Source organism: Chlorocebus sabaeus, chromosome 23 (genome assembly GCF_047675955.1).
Source record: "Chlorocebus sabaeus isolate Y175 chromosome 23, mChlSab1.0.hap1, whole genome shotgun sequence".
Classification (NCBI taxonomy): domain Eukaryota; kingdom Metazoa; phylum Chordata; class Mammalia; order Primates; family Cercopithecidae; genus Chlorocebus; species Chlorocebus sabaeus.
In genome coordinates this window covers 49,523,204-49,548,433 of record NC_132926.1, presented here as the reverse complement: position 1 = coordinate 49,548,433, position 25,230 = coordinate 49,523,204, and the positions used below count along the sequence as shown (strand labels likewise).

The 25,230-nt window shown below is 43.4% G+C and overlaps 1 protein-coding gene across 2 annotated transcripts in view; it reads left to right on the top strand.

Moving 5' to 3' along the window:
- The window catches only part of LOC103244514 (uncharacterized protein IRF1-AS1-like), a 124,675-nt gene that overhangs the window by 88,744 nt on the left and 10,701 nt on the right, over positions 1-25,230 (top strand). The window contains exon 4 of one of the 2 annotated variants that reach the window (XM_073010708.1): positions 7,841-15,010. The exons of the other annotated variant lie outside the window; for it this stretch is intronic. Coding sequence (XP_072866809.1) covers positions 7,841-7,854 — 14 coding nt within the window. The 3' untranslated portion in view covers positions 7,855-15,010. Of the gene's footprint in view, positions 1-7,840; positions 15,011-25,230 lie in introns of those variants that run through there. 2 annotated transcript variants of the gene reach the window in all.

The following is a 25,230-nucleotide window of genomic DNA, read 5'->3' as shown; positions in this document are numbered from 1 at the left end:
GTCCAGAAGAGCTGGGGCTGGGGCAGGTAGCAGTGGTGGCTATTCTGGAAGCAGCCAGCTAGCCAGTGGAAGGAAAGGCAGAAAGATCTCCCTAGCATCCCTGTATGGGCCAACATTGACTTTCATCAGCCCAGGCTTAGGATCAGGGTGGCTGGCCTGGGAGAGGGCCAGGGAAAGTCCAAATGCTGCAAGAGTGGAGCTTGTGCCATGAGCACCTGGCAACCCTGGTGACTCAGCCTGGGAATCCCAACTCCAGGGGCAGCCCTGGAAATGAGGCTCAGGACAGTGAAGGAGTGCCATTGAGGGGCCCAGCAACTATGGCAGCTTTTAGTGAGGGCCCAGATCAAATAGGTTGTTGTCCCTTCTTTCTCCTGTGGCCCAGGGTTAGAACCAGTGATGCTGGTCCTCTGCCCAGTCCAAATAGTATTTTTGATCCATAGAACCCAACCCTCATCCTAGCCCATAAATTTGACCTGGGAGAGGACCTGGTCCTCAGAATGTCTGTGTTGGGCTCCATTTGATGTCACATCTTAGAAACGGGAGATGTAGCTCAAGCTAATAAATACCCACAGGAATGTGTCTTTGTGGTCTGGACTTAGCAAATACTGAGTTATTGGAATATTTATGGAAGGAAAGCAGGGCAGAGGCAGGAGAACAGGTGTCCCTGTGGGTGCTGGGCCCTGTTCACTGCTGTAGCCTGAGGAGCCAGCCTCCGCTGAGCAGAGAGCGGGTGCCCCATGAACCAGTGTGACATGGATGGATGGATGGATGGATGGATGGATGGATGGATGGATGGATGGATGGATAGACAGATGGATAGATAGGAATATGAATGGTGGATTCAGATGGTCTCAGCAGCATGCACATTTTCCCCAAGATGGTCTTTGCAACAAGACAATTTCCACAGAAACTGGTGGGTGCCCCAGAAGGAGGGAAGGAAAGATGTGGCTTCTCCAAGCAGCACTGTGGTTGTTTCTGCCAGGTTCTGTCTCTCCAAGGGGACCTCTGCTCCCTTTCCTATAGCCCTGTTCACATGTGTGGCCCCTCAAAGTCCAGCAGAGCCCGGGGGCCTAGTGGCAAGGGCCACCCAGACACAGAACAGGGGAAAGGGGCTGTTAACATTAGCTGGCTGTTCCCTTCCTGTCCTGGAAAGTAGGTCCACAAAGAAATTTAGGTAGGACCTCAGCCAAGTGTTAGAGATTCCAGTTTCTTTCTCTGCATGAGTAAGTCCTCGGGAAAGCATCTGTTGATCAACTGACTGACTGACTGGCAAGAGGAGCAAAGGGTCAGCAGAGACCCACCTGCCTGGATGGTGTGGGAGAAAGCATGCCTGCCCTCCGTCTTGACAGGTGACAAACCGCAGTGAATGTGTCACCACATCAGATAGCCAGCGTGAAGTGCTGCACTGGGAGTGTTTAAATGTCTGGGTGCATAATCGGGAGCAAAATGGACAAGGGTATGGTGGGGGCTCTAAGCCAGGAGGCCTCTGGTGACTAGTCACCTCCAGGAAGCAAAAGCCATTCTTTCTTCCTTGAGAACCCTCATGAATATTGGAGAGGGCTTCCCACAGCCCCATGGGCTGGGGCATGAGTGTGTTATGCTTTGCTTTGAGTGGAGGAGGTGACTCCAGAAGGCTAAAGATTTAGGGACAGCTAATGGTCCTGGAAGGTTTCTCAGCCTTGGGCCTACGCTGGCCCTGTGAGGGGACTTAGAAGTAAGCACCATGGTCTCCACTACTAACCTGCATGTGAGCTCTCCAAGGGCAGAGGATGCTCAGAGCCACCCATGCACCCCCACTCTGGCACCCAGCACATTGCTCTCAGGCAGTAGGCACTTAGTAAGTGTGCTCTGATTGCAGTGCCAGATGTGTGTCATACCTCAAGAGGAAAAGAGGCAGAGATGCTGGGAGTATGGAGACTGAGCAGGTTATCTGAGTCATGTTCACAGATGGCTACTCTGAGGAGGGGACAGTTCAGCAAAGCCTCAAAGGATGAGTCAAAGGTTAATAGGCTAATAGTAGGAGAGGGCATTCCAGAATGTGAAAACAGCCCAAGGAAAGGCTTGGCAGCTCAGAAGTGCAGAACAGATCTCACTTTTGGTGTGGCCTGGAGTAGCTGCCCCAGAAGCTGAGGTTGGACCAGCCAGTAGGGGCCACGCTCTGAAGAGCCTGGATGCTGTGCTCAGGAGTGGACTCTATCCTGGTAGACAGAGGCCACTCACGGCTGGACTGATGGTGCCTCCCTTTCTGGAGCCAAGGCCCAGACCAGGGTCTGTCATCAGATGTCTGTTGAATTAAATGCTAGGGCAGGTCTTGTGAGGGCCACTGGTGGCCTGACCTATGCTCTAGAAAACTTTCTGTGGCTGCTACAGAGGATTATGCCTGTGGCACAGCAGGGCAAGACTAGGGTGAGAGTTTCCTAAAGGCACAACATTTAAAGAGGTACTCGCTCTCAGGGACCAACCCTATACTTGTGTGAGTCTGACAGTGAGTGCCTCCTTAAAGGTCTCACCCTAAGCACCTGCCCTGCCTGCTTGCTCCACCCTATCTGCTCCCTTCTGCACACTGGAGGCTGGGAGGTAGACTAGAGGCAGCTCAAGTGATCCAGGCATATTAGGGCTGTGGCCATAGGGGATAGAGAGAGATAGGCCTAGCTGAGAGCAGAATCAGATAACAGGATTTGCCAGGGCATGGGACTGGCTGGAGCAGGACCCTTCCCAGGCCCTCCCCGGGTGCCCCATTCTGGGAGAAGTGTAGGAGACCCCTCACTCTGCCTTGGAGTCTATATGTCCACAGCCAGGGCCAAAACAAGACCTTGGGCCTTGGCTTCTGTCCTAGGTTATGAGTCTAGGGAACCAAGGACACTGAGCTAAAGAGAGTAGGGCAGCAGGTGAAAAAGCCACAAGCTGCCCCAGGAAGGCCCAGGCCACTGGTGACCACAGTTAGAACCCAAAACCATGTCCCAAGACTACTCGGCCTTGCCCTTTGGACACTTGCCCTTTGGATGCTTGGGCACAGCAGGGAGGAGGCGATAAGGGTGCCTCCACTGCTGGATGGGGCGTGTCTGTCAGTCCATCATCCCCCTACTGTCTGCCCAGCAAGACCAGGGGCCACCCCTAGGTGCTCCCCAGGGAATTAGCAGCTTGGTTCCCCAGGCCAAACCCCTACAAGCTCTGACCCTATAGCAACAGCACCCCCTGCTGGCTAATATGGAAAACCAGCCCCTTTCCCTCCTCTTGCAGGCGGAAGTTTAGGGGTCTTGAGAAAGAGAAGGGTGCAGGCACAATGCTGCGGGAAAGGGTGGGGGCAGGAATTCAGGATGGACTTTGACTCCAGCAGATAAGTAGGTGCCACCTGGTAAACAGAGCACCTATTTCCTGATCAGTAGCCTTTGAACAGATGCCAGAGAGGCCAGGACCCAAGCAAAGGCAGAAATGAGGGTTTCTAAGGTAACTGCTGAGCGAGGCTGGCTCTCGTGGGAGTCCCTTCCTTCTCCTACAGCATCATGCCTAGGAAGGCCTGCATCCTCTGCTGAGCACTGTTCTCCTCAGGTGGACTTAGGAACTCCTCAGATTCCCCATGAGCAAGCCCCCTGGCCACACAGAGGATTTGGCCTAGGACTGAAGGCTGAGAGCTAGGCCTGAGACAGGGTAGTGCCCCAGGCACCTTAAAAGGAGGAGTTGTCCCTAGAACTCCTCCCGCAACTATCCAAGGCTAGGAATGGAGGCAGGGCCACATCAGCAGAACAAAATCCCAGAGCGTCCCTGAACAGCTGTCTGGCTCTTCAGACGCAAACCTGGTTAGACACACTCTTCTCCTGAGCTCCAGGCCCATGGCTCAGGCACAAGGAACACCTCGGAGTGCTGGACGAGATGCCTAGTGGACAGAGGAGCAAGAGGACCCGGTGTATGCCACCTTGACCCTTCAGCTGTCAACCAGGAAGTCCAGGCAGACACAGCCACAAGCAGGGCCATGCCCTGAGCAGCCACTTCCCAGAAAAGTTTCTGCCGCAAAACAGAGAGGGCGGCCTTCCCTGCCAAGCCCTGCCCTGCATGACCCTGGCACCTGGAGTCCTCACCTCAGATAAGAAGCCAGTGCTTCTAGGAGTTTACTTACATCATGGCTCTGATTACAGTGAAGACGGGGGCCTCACCCTACCCCAGGGAAACTTCTCTCCCGGGCCAATGGTGTGGATGGCTGCTGTTCTCCTTAGGACTCAGGGTGGACCTCGTGCTCAGGAGAGCTGCTCCTTCCCATGCCCTGGATGTGAGCTCAGCAGCCATCTTGATTTACCAGGACAATGTGAGTTCCACACACCATCCTCAGACCCTCACCTACTGGGCTCTCAGGGAGAGATGGGGCCTCCTGGAGAGTCCACAAAAAGAAAAAACTGGTTTGGCTGCCGAAACTGCCCATGCACCCCAGCTGCCATGCTCAGCTAGCAGCCCTGGTGCCACACAGCCTGAGAGCAGGTGGGAGCCATAGATGCAACAAGCTGTCATTAGGAATGGCAGGGCTGGGCTGCCATGCTGAGGCTGGTGGGGCAGGAAAATCAACTTTACAGCCACCAGGAAATACAGGAGCAGAGTAAACAACAGTTGAGGTCAAAAGGGTCCAATTTCCTTGGACAAGCAGGCCTCAGGAAGGCCTCTGAGCTGCACTGTCAACTATATTGTATCCTTGTGTGTGTTCTGTGTGGACCTAACAGCCCCAGCAGACAAGGGAAGCCTAACCCTCCCTTGGGTGGCAGCCAACACTAAGACCAGAGATGTGGCAGTTGTGTCATAAAGCTCCCAAGACACTTCTGGAGGAGTCAATCTTCTCTTTCAGTCTTCTCTGCTCGTTTTTTCTTGTCATTTTCCTGCATGTATGTCTTTTCCCTCTCTCCTCTAGCCCAGAAATGTTTATTGACCAGTGGTGCCCCATTGGGAGTAGATTACTTGACACATTCACATTTACTCTGTCCCCAGGTGCCAGGCACAGAAGTAGGTGCTATGGGCACAGGCATTCAACAAGAATTTATTGAGCCCATACTATGTGCCAGACATGGCTCTAGACCCTAGGGATATGGAAATGAATAAGGCAACACCCCTGCTTTTATGAAATTCATATACTGGTGGAGGCAGACAACACACAAATAAACAAGGAAAGTGTCACATAGTGATAACAATTCTGTGAAATAAAATAGCATGATGTCTTACACAGTACAGAGGTGATCACATTAGATTTGGCACTCTTGGACTGTCTATCTGAGGAGGTGACATTTTAGCTCTCTAAGTGACAGAAGGGGTGACAATGTGCAGAACAAGGGGAAGAGCATTCCAGGCAGAAGGAATAACTAGTGCCAAGGCCTTGGGAAAAGAACAAGCTCAGTCTGTTTGCAGGAAAAGATTGGTGTGGCTGCAGCATGGTGGGCAAGGAGGTGAATGATAGAAGATGCAGCTCATAAGGTAGGAAGGGGTCAGATAAGGTGGGCATTTGGGGCCTCTGGTCAGGGGCTTGGGCCTTATGCATGGGGTGAAATGGGCCAGTGTGCATTTTACTTATTTTTAAACTTTTAAATTTTCTGTTTTTCATTTTTTGAGATGGAAAAATGTTGCCCAGGCTGGTCTCAAACTCCTGAGCTCAAGCATTTCTCCTGCCTCAGCCTCCTGAGTGGTTGGGATTACAGGTGGTCATCACTGTGCCTGGCTCAGTGTGCATTTTAGAAAGCTCACTGGCTGCTGTTTGCAGACTGGGCAGCAGTGGGGCAAGTGTGGAAATAAGGAGACCACTGGGGAGATCGGAGTAGGAGGGATGAACTAAAGTGGTGGTGATGGCAATGATGAGAATGGGGAATGAACCCAGGCAGAGTATGGAGGGGAGGACACACAGAGATGAATAAAATGTGGTGGCTCCAAATGGGAGAAAATATTTGCAAAACATATATCTAGTAAAGGGTATGTATGTAGCATATGTAAAGAATGCTTACAACTCTATAAGACAATGCAACCTTTTTTTTTTTTTTTTTTTTTTTTGAGACAGAGTCTCACTCTGTAGCCCAAGCTGGAGTGCAGTGGCACAATCTCAGCTCACTGCAACTTTCGCCTCAGGGGCTCAAGCAGTTCTCGTGCCTCAGCCTCCTGAGTAGCTGGGTCTATAGGCGCATCACCACGCCCAGCTAATTTTTTGTATTTTAAGCAGAGATGGGTTTTCACCGCATTGCCCAGGATAGTCTCGAACTCCTGAGCTCAGTGATCCACCCACCTCAGCCTCCCAAAGTGCTGGGATTATAGGCGTGAGCCACTGTACCCATCTCGACAACCCAACTTTTTTAATGGACAGAAGATTTGAATGAATTTTTTGCCAAAAAAAGATATGCAAATAGTAAATACGCATATGTAAAGATACTCAACATCATTAGTCATTAGGGACATACAAGTTAAAACTATGATGAAATGCCACTACACATCTACCTGGATGGCTAAAATGAAAAAGACTAACTGTGCCAAGTGTTGACAATAACATGGAACAACTGGGATGCTCCTAAGCCGCTGGTGGGAATGTAAAATATTTATTTTTTTTTTCTTGACTTTTTAATTCTTTTTTAATAGAGATAGGGTCTCACTATGTTCCCCAGGCTGGTCTTGAACTCCTGAGCTCAAGTAATCCTCCCACTTTGGCCTCCAAAAATGCTGGGATAACAGGCGTGAGCCACCGTGCCCAGCTGGGAGTGTAAAATAATACAACTATAGTCACGTGCTGCATAATGATTTTTGGTCAAGGACAGACTGCATATAAGACAGTGATATCATGAGATTACAATACTGTATCTTTACTGTACCCTTTCTGAGTTTAGATATGCTTAGATACACAAATATTTACCGTTGTGTGGCAGTCGCCTACAGTGCTCAGCAGAGTTACTTGTTGTACAGGCTTGTACCCTAGGAGCAGTAGGCTATACCATATAGCCTAGGTGTTCGGTAGGTTATACCACTGGGTTTATGCAAGTACACTTACGATATTCACACAAGGACAAAATTACCTAATGAAGCATTTCTCAGCCTGTATCCCCGTTACTAAGCAATACATGACTATATGTTGGAAAACAATTTGGCAGTTTTTTAAATAGCTAAATATACACCTATCATACAACCTAGCCATTCAATTCCAGGTATTTATCCACAATAAAGGAAAGTGTGTTCACACAAAGATTTGGACATGAATGCTCACAGCAGCTTAATTTATAAGAGCTAAAACCTGGAAACAACAAAAATGACCATCCACAAGACAGTGGATAAATAGCTTATAGTATCTACGCAGTGAATTACCACCAAGTTCCAGGTTTAGGTAAGATAGAATAAACATACTCCACCCTGTCTCTTCCACTTAGTGAAGCAATAGCACATGTACAGAATGCATGACGGACTCTGAAGAGTAAACAGTAGCAGATGAATTAGGAAAGAAAAATCACAATTTGGAGTACCACAGAATTGGAGGAGTTTCCCATTTTTCCCTCTAGTGTTTCCAGGGCTAGACTCGAAACAGCCTGAAACCTGGAAGTGAGCAGCAGACACAGACTGTGGGAATCCCAGAGCCCTCTAGTTCTGCTTTGAGGAGTGGGGAGGGAACTCCTAATGCTCATAAAGAGTGAGAAAATAACCACCCCCATGCCACCTTTTTTTCTTTTCTCCATTGTCTCATGCCTCAGACCCCTGGCATTCTTGTTGCAATGGCATGAGAGGACTGAAGGCACCTAAAATTCTAAGGCAGAGAAATCTGTCTGTTGGGCAAGTCCCAAGAGGGTCTCCCTCCTTCCCCCCTTCTCTCTCTCTCTCTCTCAATCTCTCTTTCCTTTTGCAGTTGACCCTAGCTGAGGGCACAGTCGCAAGAAGTACACAGCAGAGCAAGGTAGCTAAAACTCCCGCTTTCTGGCCAGAGGACCAAAAGGAGGAGACCCAGGGAATCAGAAAGTACCAGGGAGATCATGGAAAGTGAGGAATGCTGGAAACTGAACCCACAAAGTTGTTTATGAATTCCTGGGCTCAACTCCAAACTGAGCTTGCATGGATCTAGCATACCAAAGACTTGAGAATTGAACCTAAGGATAAACTACCACCCTGTTCTCAAGCTGACCACTGGAGGGTGCACACACAGGACAGATCTAAACAGCACTGTAAAGGCTTTGAACATGGAACAAACATTGAAACTACAATCCACAGAAAGCTGGTCGGAACTTGTGACCCGAACCCAGCTGCACTGATTGCCTACTAAAATATAACCATCAACACACTCCACAATATCCAAATAATACCCAGAGTCTCATAAAATTTAAAAAGTCCAGGATACAAAGCCAAATTATGATCTTCTTGGCCTATCATAGGAAAAATCTCATTTTGCATGGGAAAAGACAATCAAAAGAGACCAATGATGAGATGTTGGAATTAAGTAACAAAGACTTTAAAGTACTACTATGAAAATGCTCCAAGTAAACCCTCTTGGAATGAATGGAAGATTGACAGTCTCAGCAAAGAAATGGGAGACATAAATAAGAAGTGAAGTTTTGGAACTTAAAAATATAAGGGCCGGGCATAGTAGTTCACACCTATAATCCTAACACTTTGAGAGGCCAAGGCAGGAGGATAACTTGAGCCCAAGAGTTCGAAGCCAGCCGGGGCCACAAAATGAGACCCCATCTCTTAAAAAAAAAATTCAGGTGTGATGGCGTGAACCTGTGGTCCTAGCTGCTTGGGAGGCTGAGATGGGAGGATCACTCAAACCTGGGAATTCGAGGCTGCAGTGAGTCATGATTGCACCACTGCACCTACATCCTGAGTGACAAAGCAAGACCTAAATAAATAAATAAATAAATAAAATATAAGAACCAAAATTTCAGTGCTCACTAGGTAACTCAAGAACAGAATATAAATGAGAGGAAAGAGGAAGCCAGTAACTGGAAGACAGACCAACAGAAATTATCCAACCAGAATAACAGTGAGAAAAAGATTTTTAAAAAATGAATAGAACCTCAGAGACTAGCGAGACAATACCAAAAGGTCTAATATTTATGTCATTGGAGTTCCAGAAGGAAAGAAGAAAGAGTGCAGTGAAGACAAAAATGTTTGAAGAAATATTGACTAAAAACATCCTGAATTTGGAAAAGGACATAAAACTGAAGAATATATGTACATCTATATATACACACACATACATATACGCATACATGTACAATTGTTACAGAAAAATGACACATCAGGCATAGGAAAACAATTCAAATGACTTCAGCTTTCTCATGAGGAGAGAAGGAAATCTCATTGTGGAGACCAGTAGGAAGCAGAATCACATCTCTAAAATGAAGAAAAAGAACCATCAACCCACCATTCTCTTCACAATTTCAAGTATACCCAATGAAAATGTGCTTCAGGAGTGAGAGTAAAATAAAGATGTTATCAGATGAAGGAAAACTAAGAGAGTTCTTTGACGACAGACCTGTCCTAAAATGATTGCTAAAAGAAGTTTTTCAGACAGATGAGAAATGATACCAGAAGTTAACTTGGAATAACAGGAATGAAAAAAGACCAAGAGAAATGGTAAAGATCTCAGTTAATGCAACATTCTGTGCTGTGCTGCTCTTCAGTTCTTTAAAATATGTTTTATCTTTAAAACAAAAATTATAACCTTTTTTTGATGGTGTTTTCAACGTTATGTGTAGGTAGTACATAAGACAACTACAACATAAAGAGGGTAGAATAAAAGAAACTAAAGTTTTACATTACACTTAAAATGGTAAAATATTGATTGTAAGTAGACCATGAAAAGGTAAATGTGTATATTGTAATCCCTGGAGCAACCACTAAAAACAAAAACAAAAACAGAAACAGAACTAAAAACAACCACTAAAAACAAAAACAGAACTATACAAGCAGATAAAGTTAAAAACACAATAAATGTCCTTAAAATGGTAGACACAAATCCAACCATATCAGTAATTCCATTAAATGTAAATGATGTAGGAATGGTATCAGCAAAAATGGAATACAGAACTCCAAAACTCCTTTTTCCATAAAAACAGTGAAAAAAACTGGCAAAAACTGGCAAAAGCAACTTTATTAGAACTCTGGAAACTAATAAAAGGTTTAACAAATAAAATAAATTCTTTTTTTAATAAAATAAATTCTTATTTATTTATTTATTTATTTTTGAGAGAGAGTCTCATTCTATTGCCCCGGCTGAAGTGCAGTGGTGTGATCTCGGCTCACTGCAACTTCCACCTCCTGGGTTCAAGCAATTCTCCTGCCTCAGCCTCCTGAGTAGCTGGGACTACAGGTTCCCTCCACCATGCCGGGCTCATGTTTGTATTTTTAGTAGAGGCAGTTTTCACCATGTTGGCCAGGCTGGTCTTGAACTCTTGACCTCAAATGATCCACCCACCTCAGCCTCCCAAACTGTTGGGATTATAGGCATGAACCACAGTGCCCAGCCAATAAATTTTAATCAAGAAGAAAAACAGCTAAATCTCAGTGGGAAAGCACTGTGGTGTTTTAACATACCTCCATTCTTCTCTTTCCCAGCTTGGTGGCAGCCTTGAAGACAACAGCCTGCATTCTTGGTATAGGTTCTTAGTGTTAGAGGGAGCAGAATGCAACTTTCTCTCAAAGGATTGTGGTTGCCTGTTTTGACCTCTCTGTTGGCTCCCTGAAGGATGAGCAGAAAAGATTTAGTTTAATTTCACCTAATTTAGAGCTCTCCCAGGGCTGAAGCAGGGCATTTGGAAAAACAAACAAACAAACAAACCACACACACACACACACACACACACACACACACACACTCTTAAAGATAAATGCATTCACTAATGGTAACAGTTGGGGAAATAATAGACAAAGCGAAAACTTATGAAAAAAGCCTGGAGAAGAAAACACTTTAAGAAATAAGGGCTGTAAAAAGCTTTCTGGATATCTAAGAAGGTCACACATGTGCTCAGAAAATATCTTAGAAGGCTCTACACTCTCACCTCTGACTGACCTCCAGACTCTGTGCAAGCAGAAAAGGAAGGTTAAGGCAGAGTTGTAAACAGCCTGGCTAGGTGTTAAAGCCACACCTCAAAACACATACACAGCTCATCTGAAGATATTGGGAATTTTTTTAAATGTTGTTTTAGGTATAAAGGAAATTTCAGTCATCACTAGCCAACCACTAGTGGAAAAGTTTAATGGAAAAGTCACTTCAGTGGCCGCACGTGACAAAGAATACAGACTTTAAAAAATTAATTCAGAAAGGTCACTAAGTAAACAACAACAACAAAAACCAAAAACAACCAGCAAACAATGACAACAAACCTGAAAGGGGAGTAGAATGTGATTTCCAGCATTGTCATATCATAACAGTAAAAATGTCCAGTTTTCAACAAAAAAATTACATGTCATGAAAAGACAGAAAAAATTGCATGCCATGAAAAGACAGAAAAAAGAAAAAAATACACAGCGGAAATAATTAATAGAAACTGTCCTTGAGGAAGTCTGGGAATTGAATTTAATAGACTAAGATTTTAAATCAAGTATTTTTAAATGTACTGAAATAGCTAAAAGAAACCATATGTGAAGAACTAAAGGAAAGCATGAGAACAGTGTCTCGCCTAATAGCAGATATCAATAAAAGAATAGAAATTATAAAAAAGGACTTAGAAATTTTGAGTTAAGAAGTAAAATAAGTGAAATGAATAATGCACTAGAAGGGGTCAACAGCTATGTGAGTAGGCAAAGAATGAATCAGTGAATTTGAAGACTACCCAGTCTGAGGAACAGAAAAAAGAGTGAAGAAAAACAAATAGAGTGTAAGTGGCTTGTGGGATACCAGTACTAACATATGCATACCAGGAGATCCAGGGGGAGAGGAAAGAAAGAAAGGGGACGAAAGAATATTTGAAGAAATAATGGCTCAAAGCTTCTCAAATTTGGTAAAGGTAAAGGACATGAATTTACACATGCAAGAAGCTCAACAAACCCCAAGTAAGATAAACTCAGATATTCATATTGTGATACATGATAATCAAATGGTCAAAAGATAAATACAAAGAGAGAATCCTGAAAGCAGCCAGAGAGAAGTGATGAGTCATATACAAGGATACCTAACATGAATAATGGCTAATTTCCCATCAGAAACCACAGAGGCCAGAAGGCAATATGATGACATATTCAAAGAGCTGAAAGAAAAACTGTCAACCAAGAATTCCATATGTGGCAAAACTATGCTTCAGATATGAAGGAGAAGTTAAGACATTCCCAGGTAAACAAAAACTAACAGAGTTCTTTGCTAGTATGCCTGTTGAACAAAAGTTGCTAAAGGGAGTCCTTCAGGCTGAAATGAAAGAACACTTATGATGATTAATTTTATGTGTCAACTTGACTGAGCCACAGGGTGCCTGAATGTTTGGTCAAACATTATTCTGGATGTTTCTGTGAGGATGTTTACAGGTGAAATTAACATTTAAATTGGAACACTGAGTAAAGGAGATTACCCTCCATAATCGTGTGTATATACATATTTTATATATATATATATAGCTTATCGGTTCAGTTTCTTTGGAGAACCCTGACTAATACAACTAATACAACATTATGCAATAACTTAAATCCACATGAAAAAATAAAGAACACCAGTTATGATAACTATGTAGGTAAATATAAACATTAGTATTAATGATACATTTTTTGTTTTAAACTCTTTATTTTCTATATGATTTAAAATACAATCATAAAACAATGATCCTAAAACTATGTTGATGGGCATAGGTTGCATAAAGATGGTTTGGTGCTTTTGTTTTTGTTTTTTGTTTCTTGGGTTTTTTGGGGTTTTTTGTTGTTTTTTTTTTTTGTAGACAGAGCCTTACTCTGTCACCCAGGCTGGAGTGTAGGGGCACAATCTTGGCTCACTGCAACCTCCACCTCCCAGGTTCAAGCAATTCTTGTGCTTCAGCTTCCCGAGCAGCTGGGATTACAGGCACATACCACCATGCTCAGCTAATATTTTGTACTTTTAGTAGACATGTGGTTTTATCATGTTGGCCAGGCTGGTCTTGAACTCCTGCGCTCAAGTGATCTGCCTGCCTCAGCCTCCTAAAGTGCTGGGATTACAGGCATGAGCTACTGCCCCAGCTATATTACATAAAGATGTAATCTATGACATTAACAGCAAAAGTTAGGGATGGAATTATACAGCAGTAAAGTTTTTTGTATACCATTGAAACTAAGTTGTTATTAATTTAGAGTGTTATAAATTAAGATGCTAATTGTAATCCCCAGAACAAATGCTAAGAATATAATATGTAGTAAGATAAATGAGAAAGGAATCAAAAGAGTATACTAAAAAACATCTATCTTACACAAAAGAAGACAGTAATGGAGGAAATGAGGAACATAAAAGATAAAAGACATAATGGAAGGGCCGGGCGCAATGGCTCAAGCCTGTAATCCCAGCACTTTGGGAGGCCGAGATGGGCGGATCTTGAGGTCAGGAGATCGAGACCATCCTGGCTAACCCGGTGAAATCCCGTCTCTACTAAAAAATACAAAAAACTAGCCGGGCGAGGTGGCAGGCACCTGTAGTCCCAGCTACTCAGGAGGCTGAGGCAGGAGAATGGCGTAAACCCGGGAGGCGGAGCTTGCAGTGAGCTGAGATCCGGCCACTGCACTCCAGCCTGAGCGACAGAGCGAGACTCCATCTCAAAAAAAAAAAAAAAAAAAAGACATAATGGAAGACAAATAGCAAAATGACAGAATTAAATCCTCTCTTATCAGTAATTATATTAAATGTAAATGAATTAAGATCTTCAGTGAAAAGGCAGAGATTGGCAGAATGGATTTTAAAAAGAATCATGATCCAACTATATGCTGTCTATAAGAGACTTATTTTAGATTCAAAGACACAAATAAGTTCCAAGTGTAAAGCTGGAAAGTATACCATGCAAACAGTAACCAAAAATGAGCTGAAGTGGCTATGCTAATATCAGACAAAATGGGCATCAACACAAAAATGTTACAAAAGACAAAGAAGTACATTAGTATGATAAAATGCTCAATGCATTAAGAAGATACTGCAATTATAAACAAATATACACTGAACAACAGGGGCCAAAAACCTACGACAAAAGACTGACAGAATTGAATGAAAAGTTAAAAAATAGTTGGAGGCAAGGTGCAGTGGCTCACGCCTATAATCCCTGCACTTTGAGAGGCCAAGGCGAGCAGATCCCTTGAAGTCAGGAGTTCGAGACCTGCCTGGTCAACATGGCAAAACCTCGTCTCTACTAAAAATACAAAAATTAGCCAGGCATGGTAGTGCACACCTATACTTCCAGCTACTCAGGAAGCTGAGGCATGAGAATCACTTGAACCCAGGAGGCAGAGGTTGCAGTGAGCCAAGGTCATGTCACTGCACTCCAGCCTGCATGATGGAATGAGATTCTATCTCAAAAAAAAAAAAAAAAAAAAAGTTGGAGACTTAATACTCATGTTCAATAATGGCTAGAATGACTAGACAAAAGGTAAACAAAGAAATAGAAGACTTGAACAACAATAAAAACCACCAAACCTAACAGACATCTACAGAACACTTCACTCAATGACAGCAGGATACATATTCTTCTCTGCACATGGAAATAGTCTATAGAAGAGACATTGTGTTAGGCCACAAAACAAGTCTCAATAAATTAGACAAGATTGAAATTATACAGGGCCAGGTGCAGTGCCTCACGCCTGTAATCCCAGCACTTTGGGAGGCCAAAATGGGCAGATCGCCTGAGGTCAGCAGTTCAAGACCAGCCTGCCAACAAGACCAGCCTGACCAACATGGTGAAACCCCATCTCTACTAAAAATACAAAATTAGCCGGGCATGGTGGCACATGCCTGTAATCCCAGCTTCTCGGGAGGCTGAGGCAGGAATATTGCTTGAACCCAGGAGGTGGAAGTTGCAGTGAGCCAAGATCATGCTGTTGCACTCCAGCCTGGGCAACAAGAGCAAAACTACATCTCAAAAAAAAAAAAAAAAAAAAAAAAAAAAAAAAAGAAATCAAATAAAATACGTTCTCCTACTGAAAAGGAAAGAAATTAGAAAGCAACAACAAAAAGAAATCTGGCAAATACACAAATATGTGGAAATTAAACAATGTACTTTTAGCAACCCATAAGGCAAAGAAGAAATCAAAAAGGAAATTACAAAATATTTTAAGATGAATGAAAATGAAAATACAATGTACCCAAATTGATAGAATACAGCAAAAGCAGTGTTCAGAGGAAAACTTACATATTTACAGCTACATTTTAAAAACAGAAAGATCTCAAATTAATAACCTAACCTTCCATTTTAAGGTGCTAGAAAAAGAAGAGCAAACTAAACCTAAAGCAAGAAGAAGAAAGTAAATAATAAAAATTAGAGCAGAGATAAACAAAATAGAGAATAGAACAATAGAAAAGTTAAAAACTGACAAGCCTATAGTTTGACCGAGAGAGAGAGAGAGAGAAGACTCAAATTACTAAAATCAAAAATGAAAGTGGGGACATTACTACAGACCTTACCAACAAAAGATTATAAGAGAATACTACGAACAATGTATGCCAAAAAATTAGATAGCTTAGATAACATTGACAAATTCCTAGAAACACATAAACTACCAAAACTGACTCAAAAGAAAATAGAAAACTACAGACCAATATACTTTATGAACACAGATGAAAAAATCCTTAATAAAATACTAGCAAACCAAATACAGCAGCATGTTAAAAGGATTATATTCCATGACAAAGTGAGATTTCTCCCAGGATCGTGAGAGTTATTAAACATACAAAAATTAATCTGTGTAATCCACCATGCTAAATGTGTGAAAAGGAAAAATCTCTTTACCTTTGACTGATGCAGATATCAATGCAAAAAACACATTTGACAGAATCCAATTCTTGGGTATAATTTTTTTAAATACTCAATAAACTACAAATAAAGGGGAACTCTTCAACCTGATCAAATATAAGATTTATACCATTATAAAAGAGGAAGTTTGGGGCCAGGCGTGGTGGCTTACACCTGTAATCCCAGCACTTTGGGAGGCCGAGACGGGTGGATCACAAGGTCAGGAGATCTAGACCATTCTGGCTAACACAGTGAAACCCTGTCTCTACTAAAAATACAAAAAATTAGCCGGGCATGTTGGCGAGCACCTGTAGTCCCAGCTACTCGGGAGGCTGAGGCAGGAGAATGGCGTGAACCCAGGAGGCGGAGCTTGCAGTGAGCTGAGATGGCACCACTGCACTCCAGCCTGGGGGACAGAGCGAGACTCCATGTCAAAAAAAAAAAAAAAAAAAAGAGCAAGTTTGGGCTCCTTTTGCCTCTTTGCCCTTCCACCTTCTGCGACATGATGATGTAAGAGGTGTCTTACTGGTATCTTGATCTTGGACTTTCCAGCCTCCAGAACTATGGGAAAATAAATTTCCATTCACTACAAATTACCCAGTCTCAAGTATGCTGTTATAGCAGCACAAAACAGACCAAGATATATTCCTTATTGAATGGAAATGCAAAATCCTCAATAAGACATTAGTAAATTAAATCCAGGAACATATATAAAGGAGCATACCCCATGACCAAATGGGATTATCCCAGGAATTTAAGGAAATTTAATACCCCACACTAATAGAACAGAATAAAGGACAAAAACCATATGATTGGGCTGGGCACAGTGGTTCAAGCTTGTAATTCCAGCACTTTAGGAGGCTGAGGCAGGCAGACAACCTGAGGTCAGGAGTTCAAGACCAGTCTGACCAACATGGTGAAATCTCATTTCTACTAAAAATACAAAATTAGTTGGGCATGGTGGCGCATGCCTATAATCCCAGCTACTCAGGAGGCTGAGGAAGGAAAATCTCTTGAAGCCAGAAGGCAGAGGTTGCAGTGAGCCAAGATCACGCCATTGCACTCCAACCTAGGCAACAAGAGAGAAACTCCATCTAAAAAAAAAAATCATCTTACGAGGTACAGAAAAAGCATCTGACCAAATCTAATACCCATTCATGATTTAGCAAAAACAAAATTGAAACAAAAAAATTGTTTCAACAAGCCAGAAATAGAAGGGGATTTCCTCAACCTGATAAAAGGCATTTATGAAAAGCCTATAGTTAACATTATATTTGCCGGATGTTTGAGAACAATGCAAGGAAGTCATGTCTCACTACTTTTATTCAACATTGTACAGGGGGTTCTAGCCAGTGCATCAGGACAAGAAAAAGAAATAAAAGGCTCATAGATTGGAAGGGAAGAGGTAAAACTGTTGCAGACAACAGGATCCTGTATGTAGAAAATCCTAAGGCATTCACATACGAGAAAAATTTACTACAACCATAAACAAGTTCATTGAGTTTTCGGAATAGTAAATCAATATATAAAATCAATTCTATTTATATATATGCTAGCAAATCAAAAATGAAATTAAGACAGTGATTCCATTCGTAATAGTATCAAAGAGACTACTTAGGAATAATACAACAAAAAGATACCAGATTTATACATTCAACTACAAAATGTTGATGAGAGAAATTAAAGAAGACATAAATAAGTGAAGAGACATTTCATTTTAAAAATTGAAAATCTCAATATTATTAAGTTGGCAATTCTTCCTAAATTAATCTATGTTCAACACAATCCCTGTGAAAAATCCCAGTAGGCTTTTTATGGAAATCAACAAACTGATCATAAAATTCCTGTGAAAGAGATCCGAAATAGCAAAAACAATATTTAAAAGGAACAAAGTTGGAGGACTCACACTCACCTATTTGAAAACCTACTATAAAGCTATCATAATCAGAACAGTGTGGCAGTGATATAAAGATATATTTATATGGAACAGAACTGACAGTACCAACATAAACCTTCACATTTATAGTCAGTGCATTTTCAATAAAGATGCTGAGGCAATTCAATTGTATTCTCAACAAATTGTGCTGGGACAATGAATATCTAAATATAAAAAGAATGTATACACTTACCTCACATCATACAAAAAAATTAATTCCAAATGAATAAAAAATGCAAAAGCAAATGCTATAAGATACTTAGGAGAAAACACTAGAAGAATATTTTTGTGACCTTGGGTTAAGCACAGATTTTTTAGCTGCAGCACCAAAATCATAATTCAAATGTGAACAATTGACAAATTGTAGTTCAAGATTTAAAGTGTTTTCTTATCAAAACACAACATCAAGAAAATGAGAAGTCAAGCCACAGATTGGGAAAAAATATTTTCAAATCCTATAATGGATAAAGGACTCACAAAAAAATGCTTTCTTTCTTTCTTTCTTTCTTTCTTTCTTTCTTTCTTTCTTTCTTTCTTTCTTTCTTTTCTTCCTTTCTCTTCCTTACTTCTTTCCTTTTCCCTTTCTTTCTTTTTTTCTTTTTTCTTTCTTTCTTTCTTTCTTTCTTTCTTTCTTTCTTTCTCTCTCTCTCTCTCTCTCTCCTTCCTTCCTTCCTTCCTTCCTTCCTTCCTTCTTCCTTTTTTCAGATGGAGTCTCACTCTGTCACCCAGGGTGGAATGCAGTGACACAATATTGGCTCACTGCAACCGCCACCTCCCAGATTCCTGCCTCAGCCTCCAAGGGTAGCTGGGACTATAGTCGCATGCCATCACTCCAGGCTAATTTTTGTATTTTTAGTAGAGATGGGGTTTCACCATGATAGTTAGGCTGGTCTCAAACTCCTGACCTCAGGTGATCTGCCCACCTCGGCCTCCCAAAGTGCTGGGATTACAGGCATAAACCACTGCACCCAGTCCACTTACAAGTCAATAATAAGAAAAATAAACCCATTTTAAGTGGGCAAAATGTTTGACTCATCATCTTACCAAAGAAGATATATGAATGACCAATGTTTAAGTAACTCATAGGAAGGCAGGAAAAAGCAATTAGAAATGAGAAAACAAAAGAAAACAAAAAATAAACTGGCAGACTTAAGCCATAATATACCAACCATTACATTAAATGCAAATGCTTCAACATTATTAGTTGTTAAGCAAATGCAAATTAAAACTATGATGAGATACCACTACACATATATTAGAATGGTTAAAATAAAAAATACTGGCAAGGCCAAGGCTATGGAGCAACTGGAACTCTCATGCATTACAGATGGAAATGCAAAATGGCAGTCACTTTTTTTTTGAGATAGAGTCTAACTCACCCAGGCTGATCTTGGCTCACTGCAACTGCCACTTCCCAGGCTCAAAGGATCCTCCAGCCTTAGCGTCCTGAGTAGCTGGGACCACAGTCATGAACCACCATGCCTGGCTAATTTTTGTATTTTTTTGTAGAGACGGTGCTTCGCCATGTTGCCCAGGCTCGTCTTGAACTCTTGAGCTTAAAGTGGTGATCCACCTGCCTGCCTTGGCCACCCAAAGTGCTGGGATTACAGGTGTGAGCCACCGCACCAGGCTGGCAGTCACGTTGGAAAAAAATTTGGCAGTTTCTTAATTCTTTTTTTTTTTTTTTTTGAGACGGAGTCTCGCTCTGTCACCCAGGCTGGAGTGCAGTGGCCGGATCTCGGCTCACAGCAAGCTCCGCCTCCCGGGTTTACGCCATTCTCTTGCCTCAGCCTCCCGAGTAGCTGGGACTACAGGTGCCCGCCACCTCACCCGGCTAGTTTTTTGTATTTTTTAGTAGAGACGGGGTTTCACCGTGTTAGCCAGGTTGGTCTCGATCTCCTGACCTCGTGATCCGCCCGTCTCGGCCTCCCAAAGTGCTGGGATTACAGGCTTGAGCCACCGCGCCCGGCCTGGCAGTTTCTTATAAAAATACACCTATTATGTGATCCAGCAATTCTACTCCAGGTATTTATTTTAGAGAAATAAAAATATATGATCACACAAATACCTATATACGAAAGTTTATAGCAGCTCTATTCCTAATCGTCAAATACTGGAAGCAACCCAAGTATCATTCAACCAATGGAAAAACAATTTGTAATACATCCATGCAATGGAATACTACTCAGCAAAAAAGGAGCAAACAGACAATTTGGAAGACTTCCCAAGTCATGATGAGTAAAAAAGTCAGTCTCATTAATATGATATTGCTGAGAAAACAAAACTATATTTGTGGAAAACAGTTCAGTGGTTGTCGGGGTACTGGGTAAAGGGAGCTAGGACTACAAAGGGATAGAATGAGAGAGTTTTTTGGGTTAATGCAACTGTCTGGTATCCTGATTGTGGTGGTTACACAAATCTATACATGAGTTAACATTTGTAGAACTGTTCACCAAAGGATGTTATTTTTTACTGTATGTTAAAAATATAATAAACCAAATAAGGAATAAAGTTTTGTTATATGCAACAACATGGATACATCTCAAAATAATTATTCCAGGTCAATGAAGGCAGACTGGCCAGGCGTGGCTGCTGACACCTGTAATCCTAGCACTTTGGGAGGCCGAGGCAGGCTAATCAGGGGTTTGAGACCAGCCTAGCCAACATGGCGAAACCCCGTCTCTACTAAAAATACAAAAATTAGCCAGGCATGGTGGCACGCACCTGTAATCCTAGCTACTCGAGAGGCTGAGGCAGGAGAATCGCTTCAACCTGGGAGACAGAGGTTGCAGTGAGCCAATATTGTGCCACTGCACACCAGCCTGGGCAACAGAACAAGACCCTTGAAAGAAAGAAAGAAGGAAAGAAAGAGAGAAAGAAAGAGAGAAAGAAAGAAAGAAAGAAGAAAGAAAGAAAGAAAGAAAGAAAGAAAGAAAGAAAGAAAGAAAGAGAGAGAGAGAAAGAAAGAAAGAAAGAAGAAAGAGAGAGAGAGAGGGAGGGAGGGAGGGAGGGAGAAAGGAAGGAAGGGAAAAAAGAAAGAAAGGAGGGAGGGAGGGAAGGAAGGAAGGAAGGAAGGAAGGAAGGAAGGAAGGAAGGAAGGAAGGAAGGAAGGAAGAAGAAAGGGAGGGAGGGAGGGAGGAAGGGAGGGAAAGGGCCATAGCATTCTGCCCTGCGGGAGCAGCATTCATTTCATTCATTCCTCCCTCCATTCATTCATTCTGCCGCTGAGATGCATGGATGCCTCCATAGGACAGCAGCGTGCTGGGATCTGAGGGTTGAGTAAGACAGGCCCCTTTCTCTGCCGAGCTCGCACTGATGCAGGCCTGAAGGAAGAGGACATAAAAGTGGTGTTTTGACACAATTCCAATTCTGTCATTGAGCTTGGCCCCAGCTTAGCCAGTCACCCTGGCTTGTTTTTGCTGCCCACTGGGCCAAATGCGAGGGTGAGGAGCAAGAAGCTGCGAGGTGTGGAGTGGTCTGGAGAAGGAGTAGAAGTGAAGGATGGGTGTTCTCCAGCTCCTGTAGGCCTTCTGAGCTCAGAGTGCCTCCCACCTGCCCTCTCTCCTTTTTGGGTGAGCTGGAGTCAACTCCCAGAAGTCGAAGGGCTCCTGCGCAGAAGGCAGGACTGAAGCAGAGGGCTTGGCTCCTCCCTGTGCCCTGTGCGCCCAGTGTGGTGTCTTGGAGGACCCAGATGGGAAGGCTAGAGCGCGGGCGCTTCACCTCTGAGGTGGAGACAGAAAAGTTTTGGAATTAACATCTGCTGGCCACCAGAGGCCGGTGTTGGGACATGCAGACGACCCAGAAAACCACCTCTGCTCGGGGACAGTACACAGAGCGTAACTTCCTTCAGCCCAGGCTTCTGTGTCAGACAGGCTTCCTTTCCTTTTCTGATACGTCGAGCACCTTAACCTCTTAGAACCTTGTGGGCAGGGGCGGCACTGGACAGCCGTGTGGCCAGCCAGGATCCTGCTCTAGGACTTTTTTTTGGGAATACCTGCATCAGCCACTAGAGGGAGGTAGGAAGCTGAGATCTTGGGTCCGTGGGTGAGCAATGAACTGTTACAAACGGGCTACGGAAATTGCTCTGCGTATTAGAAATAAACTGCAATTGGGTGAAGAGAGAGGAGGAACTGGCAAGATGGCACAAGGCTGCAGACAGAATGGAAACGGGGTGAAGAAGAGGAAGTTCTACCACTGCAGGGTGACCACAGGACTTCAAAGAATAGGAACACTAGCGCTCACTTTGAAGTTGCTTCTGCCACAGGCAGATCCGGGTGAGTGGTCAGCTTGGCTGTGTGACTGGGATTCAGTGGAAAGGGCTGCCTTCTAGGGGTGCAGAACAGGGGCATTACTTGTTGAATGTCCTGATGAGCCACACACAGAGCTAACCATGCTATATCAGGAGAGAGTCAGTGCTAGTCATGCACAAGCCCCTGGGAACTTGCAAACACCCTGGCAAAAGCTTTCCACTTGCATGTGAGCAAATGGGAGCTTGAGCCTGTCGTCCAGGTCTTAGGAGCCCAAGAGAGCCTGACTGATGTCTGTGTTACACGAGAGGGGTCTAGGGCCATGAGACAGCAAGTTAGGAGGAAGAAGGCAGGAATCCCAGGTCCAGGGAGCCCCCGCCACCTGCAAACAAAAAATGGGGAAGGAAGACTTTGCCAGCAGAAGGTAGAATTTGGGTCTGGATTCTGAGGAGAGAGAAGCAGCTGCATGGAGGTGGGAGAAGAGAGCGATCAGATGCCCACTACAATGCCCTGCACTGTAGGATTCTGCCTTCTCCTCCAGCCCATTCTGCACCATTCACCCTGTATAACCACGCCACTCACCAGGGAGCAATAGCATCCTAACTTGTTTCCCTGATCGAACATTACAACCTCATCTGTGCCCACACAAAAGCTAGAGATCTTTTAAGAATGTAAGTTGCCGGGTGCGGTGGCACACACCTGTAATCCCAGCACTTTGGGAGGCCAAGGTAGACATATAGCTTGAGCCAGAAGTTTGAGGCCAGCCTAGGAAACATGGAGAAATCCAATCTCTACAAAAAAAAATACAAAAATTAGCCTGGCATGGTGGCACGTGCCTATAGTGCCAGCTACGCAGGAGACTGAGATGGGAGGATCGCCTAAGCCCAGGAAGTTGACGCCGCAGTGAGCTGTGATGGTGCCACTGTACTCCAACCTGGATGACAGAGTGAGAGTCTGTCTCAAAAAAAAAAAAAAAATACATAAGTCAGATAATGACCCTCCACTGCTTTAAACCCTCAGGGACTTCCCATTACTGGAAGAAAATGCAAAGTCCTTTCTCTGGCCTGCAGGAGTCTGCATGCACCATCTCTTCCCTCCCTGGCCTCATCTCCTACCTCCCTGCTAATGTGCTCCTGCCATCTGTCGTCCTGCTGTTCTTCAACCACACCAACTTCATTCCTGCTACTACGCTTTCACACTTGCTGTCCCTCTGTTTAGCTGTCCCCAGCCCCCAGGCTTTCACGTAGTTGGCTCCTTTTCATCATTTAGCTCTCAAATGTCACCTTGTTAGGCATATAAAGTGGCCCTCTACCCCTAGCACTTCGTGAATCTCTCTTGATCATGTTAGTCCCTAGCCCTTATCACATTGGAAATGGCCTTTGCTTGTCCAGTGACTCTTCCTCCACGATCATGTGTGTTCCTGGAGGGCAGGACCTTGTCTGTCACCTTCACTATTAATCGTTAGTGCCTGGCACATTGTGGTGCTCCATAAATTTTTTTGGAAAGAATAAATCTTCAATCAATTCTATTCAGTAGGTTTGATGATCACTTTCAATCTATAGAAAGGAAAACTGACTCCTAGAAAGGTTAATTAACTTGCCCAATGGCAGGTAGCAGTAGAGGCAGACCTTAAGCCCAGATAGCCTGACTTTAGCATCTTAACACTGGGTTATTTTACCTCTACTTTCACTGAAAGCACTTAGCACAATTTATAGTTGTTTTATTTGTTTGTTGTCTGACCCTCCTACTGGGTACGATGCTGCTAGGGCAGTGCTATATCCTGCTCCCTGCTGCGTCGCCAATACTTAGAACAGTGCCTGGCACATTGCTGCTGTGTGAGTGTTTGCTGAGTGAATGAATAAACAACCACATGAACAGACAAGTGAGGGATGACTGTGGAGGAATAGGGGGTGCCAGCATGGCAGTTTCCCAGGCCCCAGCTGGAGCCCAGTGCCCAGACTAGCTGTACCTGCATAAAGGGATCTGCCAAGAGGTGGCCTTTCGCTGTTGCAGAAGGCATCTCTTGGGGCTTATAATGGTGGGCCTCTCACTCTTAACAGCAAGAGTCACCCTGCTCTGTGAATCTTCAAACTTGGAGTCATTTCCCACCTAGAGGCAGAGATTTGACCTATGTTCCCAACCACAGCTGAGAGTCCAGCCTGCCCCTCGGGTGACACCCATGGCTCTGGGTGGATCCGTGTATACGGCCTCGATTCTACTCATTACATTATGTCAGCACCTTTTTCAGCTTCTGAGAAACAGGAAGCATCATGATGTGTAGTGGGGGTTGAAGAAGATGATAAGAGACATAATCACATTTCTTTGGTTGGGGCACAGAGGGCTGGGGTTCCTGTTTGCTCTGACTCTAAAGTGTCACCTTTTCCCTTAAGCCAGAATGTTGGAGGATGAGGACTAATTAGGCAATATGCTTTTAAGGGGAAAGAAAAGAGCAGGGATCAGAGCCTTTAAAATTAATATTATGAAACATCGTACATACAAAAAAATTATAATCTCACATATAATCTTGTACGTATAATACACACAAAAAAATTATTATAATGTATAGTTTAAAACATGACAAAAACCCATGTGCCCACCACCCAACTGAAGAGAACATTCCCTCCCCCCATGAAGGTGTCCCTCCCAGAGCATCCATGTCCCTCCCCACCAAAGGGAACCATTATCCTTATTTTGTTGTTGTTGTTAATCATTTATTTGCTATTCTTGTTTTATTATATATGTAAATATCCTCTAATTATATATGATTTCATTTTTCCTATTTTTGTCCTTTTTATAAATGGAATCATGCCGGATGTATTTATTTAAGATTTGCTTTTACTGCTCAACAAAATGTTTTCAGACTCATCCATGTTGATATACATAACTGTAGTCTATTCGTTTACTGTATTTACTTTACTATAATTCTTTAAATGAGTAAGCCATAATTTATCTATTTTATTACTGATGGACATTTTGGGGATTTTTTTTTTTTTTTTAGTGAGACAGAGTTTCATTCTTGTTGCCCAGGCTGGAGTGCAATGGCGCCGTCTCGGCTCACTGCAACCTCTGCCTCCTGTATTCAAATGATTCTCCTGCCTCAGCCTCCCGAGTAACTGGAATTACAGGCATGTGCCACCATGCCTGGCTAATTTTTTTTTTTTTTTTTTAG